Here is a 12,514-nt window from a genome sequence, read left to right on the forward strand (position 1 = left end):
GTCCCCCACTCGCTTCGCCGAGGCCAAAGCGAGAAGTAATGCGGTCTTATACGAAAGAAGTTTCATATCCACCGACTCAACGGGTTCAAACGGAGGGCCACAAAGGGCCTCCAGCACCAAAGACAAGTCCCAAGCAGGGACACTGGACTTAAGCACGGGCCTCAGCCGGCGAACCCCTTTCAGAAAACGCACGGCGAGGGGATGCGCACCTGGTGTCACCCCGTCAAAACCGATATGACAAGCAGATATAGCCGCTAAATAAACCTTGATCGTCGAAAATGAAAGGCCTTTATCCAACAGCTCCTGCAGGAATGTCAAAACATCCACAATAGAGCACTGAAATGGGAGAGTGTGGCGGTCCTGGCACCATCGCTCGAAGGCTCGCCATTTGTAAGCGTACAAGCCTCTAGTAGACGAGGCCCTGGCGCTCTGAATCGTCGCTACCACACTAGGTGGCAGACCCTTAGCAACCAAGTTTAACCTCTCAGCAGGTAAGCATGAAGGTGCCACAGATCCGGGCGCGGATGAAACACTTCCCCCCCCCCCCCCCCGCCTGAGAGAGGAGATCCCTGCGGAGAGGAAGCTGCCAAGGACTTGCTGCAAGCAGGCTGATTATTTCTGCATACCACGACTTCGCGGGCCACCAAGGGGCCACCAGGATCAGAGAGAGGGAATGCCGACGCACCCTCTCCAGAATTGGAGATATCATTTCCACTGGGGGAAATGCATACAGGAGCACGTCTGGCCATTGGTGCGCTAGCGCGTCCAAGCCCAAGGGGGCATCGTGGTCGATTATGGAGAAGTACAGGGGGCAGTGAGCATTCACCCTGGAAGCAAAAAGATCTACTTGCGCCTCGCCAAATAGATCCCAAATCTGAGCCACTATTGAAGGGTGTAACCTCCATTCTCTCACCAGAGGACCCCCCCTGGAGAGAAGGTCCGGCCCCAGGTTCAGGTGGCCCGGGACATGGGTGGCTCTTAGAGTCAGAAAATGAACACTGCACCATAACAGCAGAGAGCGAGACAGCTGCAACAGGGGAAGAGAGCGTGTTCCTCCCTGCCTGTTTATATAAGACACCACTGTTGAATTGTCCGTCCTGACTAAGACATGCTGGCCCTGCAGGACTGGACGGAAACGCTTTAGAGCTAAGAACACTGCTAACAGCTCTAAGTGGTTGATGTGCAGCTGGCGCTGAGCCGCGGACCAGATCCCTCTCACTGACGCACCCTCGCACAGCGCTCCCCACCCACTTAGGGAAGCATCTGTGGACACCACCTTGCGAAACAACACCCTCCCAATCCGAGAGCCCTGGTGCAGTAGCCCGGGCTCCCTCCAAGGACGGAGAGCTAGCATGCAAGACGCAGTTACCGGCAGCCTCCTCCGGAGGTGACGCGAAGCACACAAACGGTGAGAGAGAGTCCAGCGTCGAAACGCTCTCATTTTCAACAGCCCAAGCGGCACTACGGCGATCATAGACGCCATCATGCCCAACAAGCGCAATATCGTCTGGAAACGCAGTCTGCGTCCCAGCTGAAATTGAGCGAGGCAGCGATGAAACGCGGCCACTCTGTGCTCTGACAACCGTGCGCGGCTGGAAAGAGAGCATATTTCCAGACCGAGAAAAGCGATCTGTTGACCTGGGATTAGCGAGCTCTTCTGAAAGTTCACAGAGAACCCCAGTGTCTGAATGTGTGACAGAACCCGCGACAGCTGCGTCTCCGCCTGTTCTCTGGAGCAAGCCACGAGAGCCCAGTCGTCCAGGTAGGCCAAGATGCGGATGCCCCTCTTCCTGAGGGGCGCTAGCGCTGCCTCGGCACATTTCGTAAAGGTGCGGGGAGCGAGCGACAGCCCGAACGGCAGCACTAGGTATTCGTAGGCTACGCCCTCGAATGCAAACCTCAGAAACTGCCTGTGTTTCGGGTGTATAGCGACATGAAAATAAGCATCTGTTAGATCGATTGTCGCAAACCAATCTCCCGGGCCGACTGCACTCAGGAGCTGTCTGAGAGTTAGCATCTTGAACCTGTACGTTCGCAGGTACGTGTTCAAGACTCGCAGGTCGAGGATGGGACGAAGCCCTCCCCCTTTCTTCGGAATGACAAAATAACGGCTGTACCAACCTTTGTCCGTCTCCGAAGCGGGGACCACCCGTATTGCTCTCTTCTGTAATAGCGCCTGTATTTCCTCTCTGAGTACCAAGGCTGCCTCGGGGTTGACAATCGTGTTCACGACTCTTTGGAAACGAGGCGGCTTGACCCGGAACTGCAACCGGTAACCCATGGCAACGGTTTGCAGCACCCACGGAGAGGGGGCGCAAGCGCGCCACTGAGGGAAGTGAGCAGCCAGCCGGCTGGCCTGCAGCACTGACGGCGGGGCGCCGTCGCCCCCCAGTGTGTCTGCAGGGGACTGCATCCCCTGCCTGACCTGGCTCATTTCGCCTGCAGGTTGAGCATTTGAGATTGTTTGAGAGTAAACCACACTCGTTATTGATTGCAACATGGGAACATGTACATTTATACATTTTGTTGGGTGCACCTTTTCCGGGGCATAACAATGAAAAACAGCGGGAACACTCGATGTGGTCGCTTGAACATTCAACACATCTGAACCGTGTGCAGGGGTTATGTGCTTGGGAGACCGCGATAGGGAAGTGCAGCGCCTTCTGGGGCTGACAACCTGAACAGAACTTAAGCGGCACCTCTTGTGCGGCAACAGAGGGGTAAGAGCAGCGTCTCCCTGCTGCCGGATCCCTTCCCCACTCGCAATCACAGCTAGGAGGGCTGAGGCTTCTTCCTCCTGGGCGTCGGGTCCCGTCGGGGGCCCGGGGGAGGGCCTTTGCCCCAGGCCGACTGGCGTGGAGCTCGGGCCGGAGTACGTGCTCTCGCCGGCGGCCCTCCCACTCCAGCAGTGGGCGCCGGTCTCTTGCCAGCTGTCAGAGGAGCGGCGGGCCTGTGAGAGCTAGCAGTGGGCTTGGGCTGGGGCTGGCGTCTGGGGATGATGTCGCGCAGAGCTTCCGTCTGCTTCTTCCTCAGATCGAATCTAGCCTGAATGGCTTCAAGTGAATGCCCGAATAACCCAGCCGCAGACACTGGTGCGTCCAGATACACAGCTCTGTCTCTATCAGGGACGTCGGAGAGGGTCAGCCACAGGTGCCTCTGCGCCACCACTGTCGAAGCCATCCCTCTGCCCAGGGAGAGCGCTGCACAGCGAGACGCACGGAGGATGTAATCCGTGGTGACTCTAACCTCGTTAAGAAGAGGTGACAGCGGGCTGTCCTCCGGAACCAGCGATCCAAGCTCCGCCAGGCACATTGCTTGGTACGTCTGGAGCATGGTGACGGAGCTCATGGCTCGAGCGGTGCCGGCCTGAGCCCGATAAATCTTCTCCAGCTGCGAGGCCGAGAATCTGCAGTGCTTGGACGGCAGAGTTGCGGGGCCACCGACACCATGGTTATGGGACGGGGCCAGATAAGCAGCCAGAGACGGCTCCATAGGGGGTGGGTTAGCTAAACCAGCTCCCTCGGCGCCGTCCAATTCCATGTACTGTCCATAGCCGGGCACAGTGACGCGGGTAGACAGAGGTTTGTCCCATGACGCTGTTAGCTTGCAGAGAAAGTCTGGGAACATGGGGAGGCAGTTTTTGGCCGTTGCGGGCTCCGGTGGAAGGAAAAAACCCGCAAACCGCGACGGCTTCCGAGCTGGTGGAGGAGAGGGCCAGTCCACCTGCAGCTTCTCAGCGGCACGGCGAAACAGGGAGAAAAGAGAGGTGTCATCGTGGCCGACCGGCGCAGCAGCGGCGGCATATTGGGTCGACAATGAGCTCTCCTGCTCATCCTCCGACAAACCATGGATGTCCAGGCCGATGTCCAGCACGTCATCGTCTTCCTGGGGAGCGCTGGCGGGCTTCAACCCAGGCTGAAGCCCGTCAGCGCTCCTGCATGGTTCCGGTCCGTCATCGGCTAACCCGTCAACGTATTCCATGTGGTCAGCCCAGCTAATCGCGGGGACATCGACCTGAAAATTTTCGTCTTCGGACTCGGACGAAGCCGGGGCTCCAGACTCGGAAAGAAGAGGGTCATGCCGTGCGACAGCCGAGCGTCCCAGCACTCTTTCCACAAACGTCACCCGTCTTTCCAGGGTCGAGCGTCGGAGCTGGCGACAAAACGCACAAGCTTCGGGCTCCGTCAACGCTCTCCTAGCGTGGACGATCCCCAGGCAGACAGGGCAGGCATCGTGCTGGTCGCTGTCGTGCAAAGAGAAACCACATCCCTGAGGACAGGGGCGAACAGAAGATTTCTGCTTTGCTCGCTTCGGTTTGGAGTCCATTCCCAAAACGCAAAGCGAAACGCTGCACAAGAAAAACTTGAAAATAGCGCTCCGCGGGCAGCCTACGCACCAGCTGAGCGGTGGAGGCTAACACCAACAGGGGCAGTTAAGCTAGGTTCAAGTTGGCAGACAACGGAGCTAACTAGCAGTAGCTAGCTAGCCCAACTCAGCAGAGGTGTTCTCAGCGAGGTGAAGAGCGTAAGAACTGAGGGATGACGGTGATGGCAGCGGCTATATGTGCGGGCGGGGCCTTGCGCGTGTCATCACACGTCATCTGCCGTAAAGGCGTGAATAAAGGTTTCGTCAGCCAGGACACGCGAGGGCGTGATATCCCATACTTATGTGTTGTACCGAGTGAATCGACTGAAAGGGAACTAAAAGCATTTAAAAAATAAAAATAAAAAAAATCTTAACTGAAATAAAAATGAAGCTTTCCGAAAAGAAATTACCGTAGTTTTTGGGTCATAAGCCGCTACTTCCCCCCCCACACTGTGAACACTGCGGCTTATACTGACGTGCGGCTAATGCATTTTTTTTTTTTTTCCATGCGGCCAAAAACATTTTGCCTGATAACAGTAGACCAATAAAATTGATAAGTAGTATATATACGGTATACATTTTTGTAATGTTGTATGTGCACTGTTCCATAAAAAAAAAAAAACCCATAAGCAACGTAATTAGCGCGTTACTGATACGTACGTATACTGTTACAGGCGCTGTTCGAGGAAATGTGTGTATTTTTGTATGTTACCATAACGTTTATGTTACCATGTTTATGTTACCTTACAGATTAAATTAAATGTTAAAAATCCTCACGTGTAATAAGCATACGGCTTAAAAACCGGTGCGGCCTGTACAAGTACAAAATTGATTCTCTTTCTAAAATTAGAGCATGCGGCTTTTAATCATTTGCGCTCTGTAGTCTGGGATTTACGGTACATGAACACTGAGATAATATTTAACTTTACCTAAACTACAGGAAGTGACTCCATAGTGTGGACATCATGGGTTTGATACCAGAAGGAGGCACAAAGTCAGCCTCAAGGAGTGTACAAGTTACTGCACTCTTGAGGGGTGTAATAAGAGGGAAAATCAAGTTCTTAGCGAGCTATCTGGAGCTTAAAGTCTGAGGTTTCTGTGGGTGAAAGTGGATCTCTTTTTACCTGGCTAAATCACCATGGTAACTTATGCTGAACACACAACCTGCTTGGGAGCGAGTTGTGTTCAGGGTTTCGGTTTAAAACTGCCAGAAATTTTCACAGATTCTATTATTCACGTCATGTTTTAAGTGCAATATGGATCCTCTGCTTGGGTGATTTCACAGTGTAGCAGTTAACACACTTGTTCAACAGGAAAAAGGCTGAACAAAAGACTCAAATCCCTCTCTCGTTGTGTTAGGAAAGAAAACTGCAGAATCACATATTGCGGAGCTACAAGCTGCAGTGACTCTTTGTGACATTGGAGGAGCTGAGAGTAGTTATTATGGATATAGAACACATTTCCTATGTGCATGTTATGGGAATGAATTAATGCATGTATTAATTTGGAGTTAAATGTTTTTATATTTGATTCTGATCTACTGCTAACTATTTTACACTCCTGGAATTGCAGCTACTAGAAAACAGAAGTAAACAGCAGCACCGAAGGCGCGCTCATCATTAAAATAATTCCCTTAAATTAAAATGTTTATTTTACTGCTCTGTGCACTAAATCCCAAGATTAATAACTTCTACAGCATAAATTATCTGCAACAGTGCTGCATTTCACTCTTATGTTTTTATAGATTTTAAATGACCAATTTATCATCATCATCATCGTCTAATAATGTTATTCCAAGGGATCTTTGTAAGCAGAAGAGTCACATGACGTGTCAAACACCTCGTTTTATGTGAGCATGCTGAAAGCAGTTTTAGATTTTTTTCCACACTACTTAACACAATGAAAGCTGGCTGTGTTGAACTTGTTTCATAGTATACCCCTCTGCTGTAGAACTCATGCACTTCTATCCACTGTGAAAATCCCTAGGGAAATAATAAATAGCCAAAAGTACATAACAACAAAAGCACAGACTAAAAATAAATAAATAAAATAAAAAGACTTTCTATCACAATTAAAGCATATTATAAGTAAAACAAATCAGTGAGGACACAGTGTTTTCAGCATGAGTACCACAGTCATCGAGCCATAGAAAAAGAGCGACTGTCATCTGACTAACCCGTAAATGTCACTGTATACCTTCTAGCAAGAGTAGTGGCTTTTAAGCTACACCTGCTCTAATAGGATATTTAATGCAGATTTTATTTTATTTTTTTAAATTGCTCCTCTATCCTATATTTAAAAAAAAAAAAAAAAAAACCAAAACACACACACACACACACACACACACACACACACACACACACACACACACACACACACACACACACACACACACACACACACACACACACGCTATGAAGTCTATTTCTGTGTGTATATGACCCATATACGCATATTGGTTTTGAAGCTATGTGGTCTGGACACAGACAAAGCTGTGAAATTGCCCTAAAAACTGGTTTTAAAATTTATTACAGCACTTCTAAAAGTGAGTAATGAAGCAGAATGCAGTTTTAAAGCTCCCAATAGCAAGCCAAAAACTGTAAATCATTAAAAAAAAAAAAAAAAAAAAAAAAAAAAAAAAAAGAAGAGATACTTATTACTCCTTTAAACAAGTCAGCAGCTTCCTGCTCACACAAATCAGACTGATTAAATATGAGAATCAAATCATTTTCTTGGCTTTCATTTTTCTATTAGCATAAAATCAAGAGGAAAAAAGCACTCAAAAGACATGAATAACAAAAAAACCCCACATTTTCTTTAATCCCCAATTTTTAATCCTCAACTTAAAGAAACAAACAAACAAGAGAACGAATGACACACAAATGATTTCTCTCACACTGAACTACCTGAAAATTAAACACATTAATAAAAAAAAAAAAAAAAAAAAAAAGTAAAAAGAGAGAGAGAGAGAGAGAGAACCTCACCTCTCCGATTGTGTAGTTGAGTTGTCTGGCTCGGACGATCATTTCCATCTGAAAGACGTAGCCTTTGGACACACACTGCTCAACAAGACTCTCCAGCACCTTTTTCTTGTATAGTCTGAAGTCAGTCAGTGGAGGAAAATAAATAAAATAAATAAACAATAACAAAAAAAAATAAAAATAAACACAGCAGTAGTGAAAGAAAATACAGCTCTAATGTAAGAGTCAGTAGCACTTAATTCACAGCATCACAACAGTAACACCAATTACCTGAAGCTGCCTGTGAGATCTGAAGCACCAGGTCTCAACAACACCTGAGCCAAAAAGTTGGCCCCCCGACTGTGAACAAGAGGAGGAAGGGGAGGAGAAAAAAAAAAAAATGAAGAAATATAAAACGTCAGCCTCTTGTCTATTAGGTGAGTGGAAACTGATTACAAAGTGTTAACCCGTAGTGACCTGATGAGTTTCCTGCGAAGGTCCCAGCCGTAAACCCCTCCGTTCCCTCGGTATCGAGTACCAGAAACCAGGTCGTAATTGCCTTCCTTCTGCTTCCTGACATAACAGAAACAAAAAGGTATTTGAAATAAAGGAAAGACACTAAAAACTGTCATCCGAGGCAGAGGTACTGAACAAATATTAATCTCTTGGAGCTGATTTAGTATTTGTTAGCTGAAATATTTGGCTGATACTGAGCTATGACAGACAAACAGTGCTGTGCAAAGTTTTTCTCTCTACATCCGTCAGATCAACAAACAATTAATTTTTTTATTTACTCAGGTTATGTCTAACATTAACACTTGTTTGCTATTCTGTGACTGTGCTGTATGTATCAACATATGTTACCTGAACCAACACTTTACTCTTTTCATACACAACATGCAGACAGTGAGGCTTGGTTTCCTATGACCCAGTACAAAAGCAAGTCTTTTTGCATCCAAAAGAACTGCCCCCTGCTGGCCATTAGAAAGAATGTAGATGAGCATTGGCTTCACATAAAGGCAGCGCGCACATTACTCTAAAGCAGAATTTGTGATGAAATTCAAAATGCTGTAGCTGCTGCAGCACACAGCTACATCACACAGCTCACTGCTACATCACACCTACATGGATTTCAGTTATTCAGCTGAACCTCTCCATCATGCTTGTGTTGTTGGTGCCTATTGGAGTTGTGCCAAAACATAATTTGTACAATTCTGAGAAGTTTAGAAGTGAATATTTGGGTGTAACCACCTTAAATGTAGCCTAAAAATCATTGGCATTCTTAAAAAAAACAACATGCAGCCATGCACAGATTCACTGGTGTCTGTAGACACTCAAGCGCTACCTTGACTTCTCATATGTTGATGATGATTAGAATTTAAAAAAAAAAAAAAAAAAATCCAAGTTTCCTCATATTTCATCACAGTGTTTGCAGTTCTGTCGCCACTGATTTTCAGTCCACCATATCCCAGCCTTCCCCCCCCCCCGGTTTCACAATTGTAGATTCTTTCTTTATTCCCTGTAAATCACCACTGGCATTGGTCCCTAAAATCCAGCCAGGTAAGTCTGGCTCTACAGAAATAAAAATATAGGAAATGGGAATTCAGAGACACTTACTGAATAAACTCTGGGATAAACTTGGGCTGAAATGGAAAAGAAAAACATTAAGATTATTGCTGACAAGAAATAGCAGACAGAGAACATGTTGTACATAACATTTTAGGCACATTAGAAATGGCAGAATGTATACCAGTAACCTGGTATCTTGCTGGTTTGTAGGTAAGAACAATTGACGTTTTAGGCTTCAGGGCAGGTCTCAAACTTAAATGAGCTGTGGGCCACTGCTGGTACGGTCATTTCATTGGAGGGCCACTTTAGTGTTCAAGTAGTACAATAACAAACAAACCTGAAAACACCCACAAATATTTCTGAAAATGTAGTGTTTCGTTTGTTTGTTTTTTAAATTTCAAATATTGTGTAACAAGACAAAACTGCAAATGTGAATACACATTTTTTTAGCCCTTCATTGACCTACCAAATAAGCAGACATAAGTTCACACATTAGTTCTTCAGTGCTGGTGAAAATTGTTTTCTTTACAAATAACTCTCTCACTGAACTAACACAGTCAATCAATCCCTGAACATGTTTATACTCGCTCTTGTTGTCTGCATATTAAATGGTAAATGGCCTGTATTTGTATAGCGCTTTACACAACCAGTCATCCACCCATTCACACACACATTCACACACTGGTGATGGCAAGCTACATTGTAGCCACAGCCACCCTGTGGCGCACTGACAGAGGCGAGGCTGCCGGACACTGGCGCCACCGGGCCCTCTGACCACCACCAGTAGGCAACGGGTGAAGTGTCTTGCCCAAGGACACAACGACCGAGACTGTCCAAGCCGGGACTCGAACCGGCAACCTTACAAGGCGAACTCCCAACTCTGGAGTCACGATTGCCCCAATAGTTTTTTGCTTTTTAAAAAACTTATTATATTAACACTCAACAACAAACAGTAACTTCAAGAGCCAAACTGCATTCTATTTCTTCACGTCAATATACGGGGCCGCAAATAGGGGTGACGTGGGACGCAAGCAGTGTTGGTCAAGTTACTTGAAAAAAGTACTCAGTAACTAACTACTGATTACTTCCCCCAAAAAGGTAATCCCGTTACTTTACTGATTACTTATCTTCAAAAGTAATTAATTACTTAGTTACTTTTTAAAAACACGAACCTGAATAGGTGATAAAGCGATAGATCTTTCAGCCCAATTCAACTTTTTCTACATAATCCATCATACAAAATGTAATCAAATGGAAAAGTCTCTTTTTAAAACTTGTTTTATTAGTTTTAATCTTTTAACTTTATGCATCAAGCAAAAATGTAATTATATGCAACATTGGAAGAAATTTGTTTAATATTTAAACCTATTTTCTGCACATTCCAGCACATAAAATAATTTTTTTTGTGTGTTAACACTCATTCTTTCAAATAGATGCAAGTAAAACACAGCAGAAAATAAATAAAGTCAAAGACTGGCGGTCCTTTTGCTCCATTTTCACCTGTAAAGCAGGAGTAGGTTAGGCGGAGGTTTGCCTTGGTGCAGGTGTGCCGCAGCGTTCAGTGGAAGAATCTCCACTGTGAGTTTCCCATTACATGGTAGCGCATTCAGTGCTTGCTTGGAAGTTTAGGGGCTTTTTTCGCTGTAAAAAGAAGTTTTCTTCCCATGCACAATGGACACTAATGTTTTTGTCACTTTTTATGGAATCAAACTTAAAGTAAGGTCAGTACTTCCACGCTTTAAACGCTGCATGCTCATACTCTCTCCCGCACTCGATGTTATCCATTGTTGATCTGCACACAGCTGTTGTCACGAACGTCGCACTCGCTTACGTCACTGTCATGAGACATTCTTGCAAAACAATCACCGTTTTAATAACGCAGTAATGAAGCGTTCCTACGGGAAAGTAACGGTAATCTAATGACCGTTTTTGCAATAGTAATCCCTTTACTCGTTACTTGAAAAAAGTTATCGGATTACTGTAACCCGTTACAAGTAAGAAGTACCAGTAACACGTTACAAGTAACGCGTTACTGCCCATCTCTGGACGCAAGTGGCTCCCGGGCTGCGAGTTTGAGACCCCTGCTTTAGGGAATGGTAACGAATTGTCAGCCGATCTAAAAGAAGTAACTGCTGATATACGATTAACCTCTTAATCAGAAAGATAACCTTAAGAGTTGATGTTGAGACTGTAAGTTAGACATGTAGAATTTTACCACTTACTGTCGTCAAGCAATTAAAAGACGAACACAGACAGTATGACTGAAACATGCTCCACTCACATGATGGGAAAGATCTGCATCCATTATGATGATGAAGTTCCCAGAAGCATGCTTCATGCCGTGAATGTAGGCAGTGCCTTTGAAAGCAAGACAAACATTCTTATGAGCAGATAACAAAATGTACTAAAGCTTACACACTCATTTTGACATAGTTTAATACTTACCTAGGCCTAATTTTTTTGCTCTTGGTCGTAGCAGCTGAAACACAAAATAGTTTAAGTAAATCCTTTGGCATGGACAGTAAATACTATGGCAAATAGTTCCCAAGCAAAACAACGTTATGACATATAAAATGCGCTCTTATTTCATAAATGTATCTAACTTTCGTGATGTACTGTTGGTACTTCTTAAAGTAACATATCTATCTTTACGGCTTTAATACTTACGATCTTGTCCTCCCCATAGACTTTCTGAAGCTGTTCTGCCACCTCCAGTGTCCCATCTGGGCTTCCGTCGTCAATAACAATTATCTCGTAGTTAAACCCACTGCAAAAAAACAAAAACAAAAGGCAAATGAAATATAAGAATACGGCAGCAATAAGTAAGCTTAACATTACCCTTACAGCTCTTATATTCTTGAAATCTTACACTGACCCATTGAAGCCGAGCAGCTGACACTACTTTAGTGACAGCTCATCATTGACTTCCACCGTTAGCTAGCACAAGCGGAAAGCCTTTGCTAGTTCCCAGTAACTCACCTTTCCCCGAAATACTTGACAAGCAGCCACACTATTAAAGGCAGGTTTTCTCTTTCGTTGTAGGTGGGTAATAGTACTGAGTATTTGTCCCCGCTGTCTCGGTTTGGCCGGGAAGTTTTCCTGCTTGCCATGGCGACGTTGAGCTTGTGCTCCTTCTTCCTTATATTATTTATAGGTGGTTAGCAAACAGCAAAATGGTGCATTACCGCCACCAACTGGTGTGGAGTGTGAACCTAAATGTCAAAAAACGCAACGTTAATCTCGTGCAGTTTTTTTTTAAAGATCTTTATTTAATCTTTAAATACAATACAAAGTAAAATTAAACAGTATTGCATTAAAGGTTTTGTACTTCCAGAAATTGTGTACGAGAAACAAACAAACAAACAAACAAACAAACAAGCATTAGCCAGAACATACAATACACATACGCTAGAGGGGGGGGGGGGGAGTTTATCTAATTAAGCCAGAGAGTAAAGTGATTGAAGGATCTTCTTTCTTTTTTTTCACATACAACAATAGTTTTTATAGCTTTAGGGTTAGTATATTTCTGCAGTATATAGACTTAAGATATATTAAGGAGCTCTGCCACATTGGCCATTCTGATAACAGATTCAGCCCCGGCTGCCACTTGTAGCTGGAGA

At 45.4% G+C, this 12,514-nt stretch overlaps 1 protein-coding gene across 1 annotated transcript in view; it reads right to left on the reverse strand.

Moving 5' to 3' along the window:
* The window catches only part of dpm1 (dolichyl-phosphate mannosyltransferase subunit 1, catalytic), a 15,113-nt gene extending 3,035 nt beyond the window's left edge, over nt 1-12,078 (reverse strand). The window contains exons 1-8 of the mRNA XM_026153972.1: nt 11,874-12,078; nt 11,562-11,661; nt 11,340-11,373; nt 11,176-11,252; nt 8,943-8,968; nt 7,803-7,898; nt 7,617-7,685; nt 7,350-7,464 (exon numbers count right to left, since the gene is read on the reverse strand). Of these exons, the coding sequence (XP_026009757.1) occupies nt 7,350-7,464; nt 7,617-7,685; nt 7,803-7,898; nt 8,943-8,968; nt 11,176-11,252; nt 11,340-11,373; nt 11,562-11,661; nt 11,874-12,004 (648 nt within the window). The 5' untranslated portion in view covers nt 12,005-12,078. The remainder of the gene's footprint in view (nt 1-7,349; nt 7,465-7,616; nt 7,686-7,802; nt 7,899-8,942; nt 8,969-11,175; nt 11,253-11,339; nt 11,374-11,561; nt 11,662-11,873) is intronic.
* Nucleotides 12,079-12,514: the final 436 nt, after the last annotated feature.

The sequence above is a fragment of the Astatotilapia calliptera genome, chromosome 20, assembly GCF_900246225.1.
Source record: "Astatotilapia calliptera chromosome 20, fAstCal1.2, whole genome shotgun sequence".
Classification (NCBI taxonomy): domain Eukaryota; kingdom Metazoa; phylum Chordata; class Actinopteri; order Cichliformes; family Cichlidae; genus Astatotilapia; species Astatotilapia calliptera.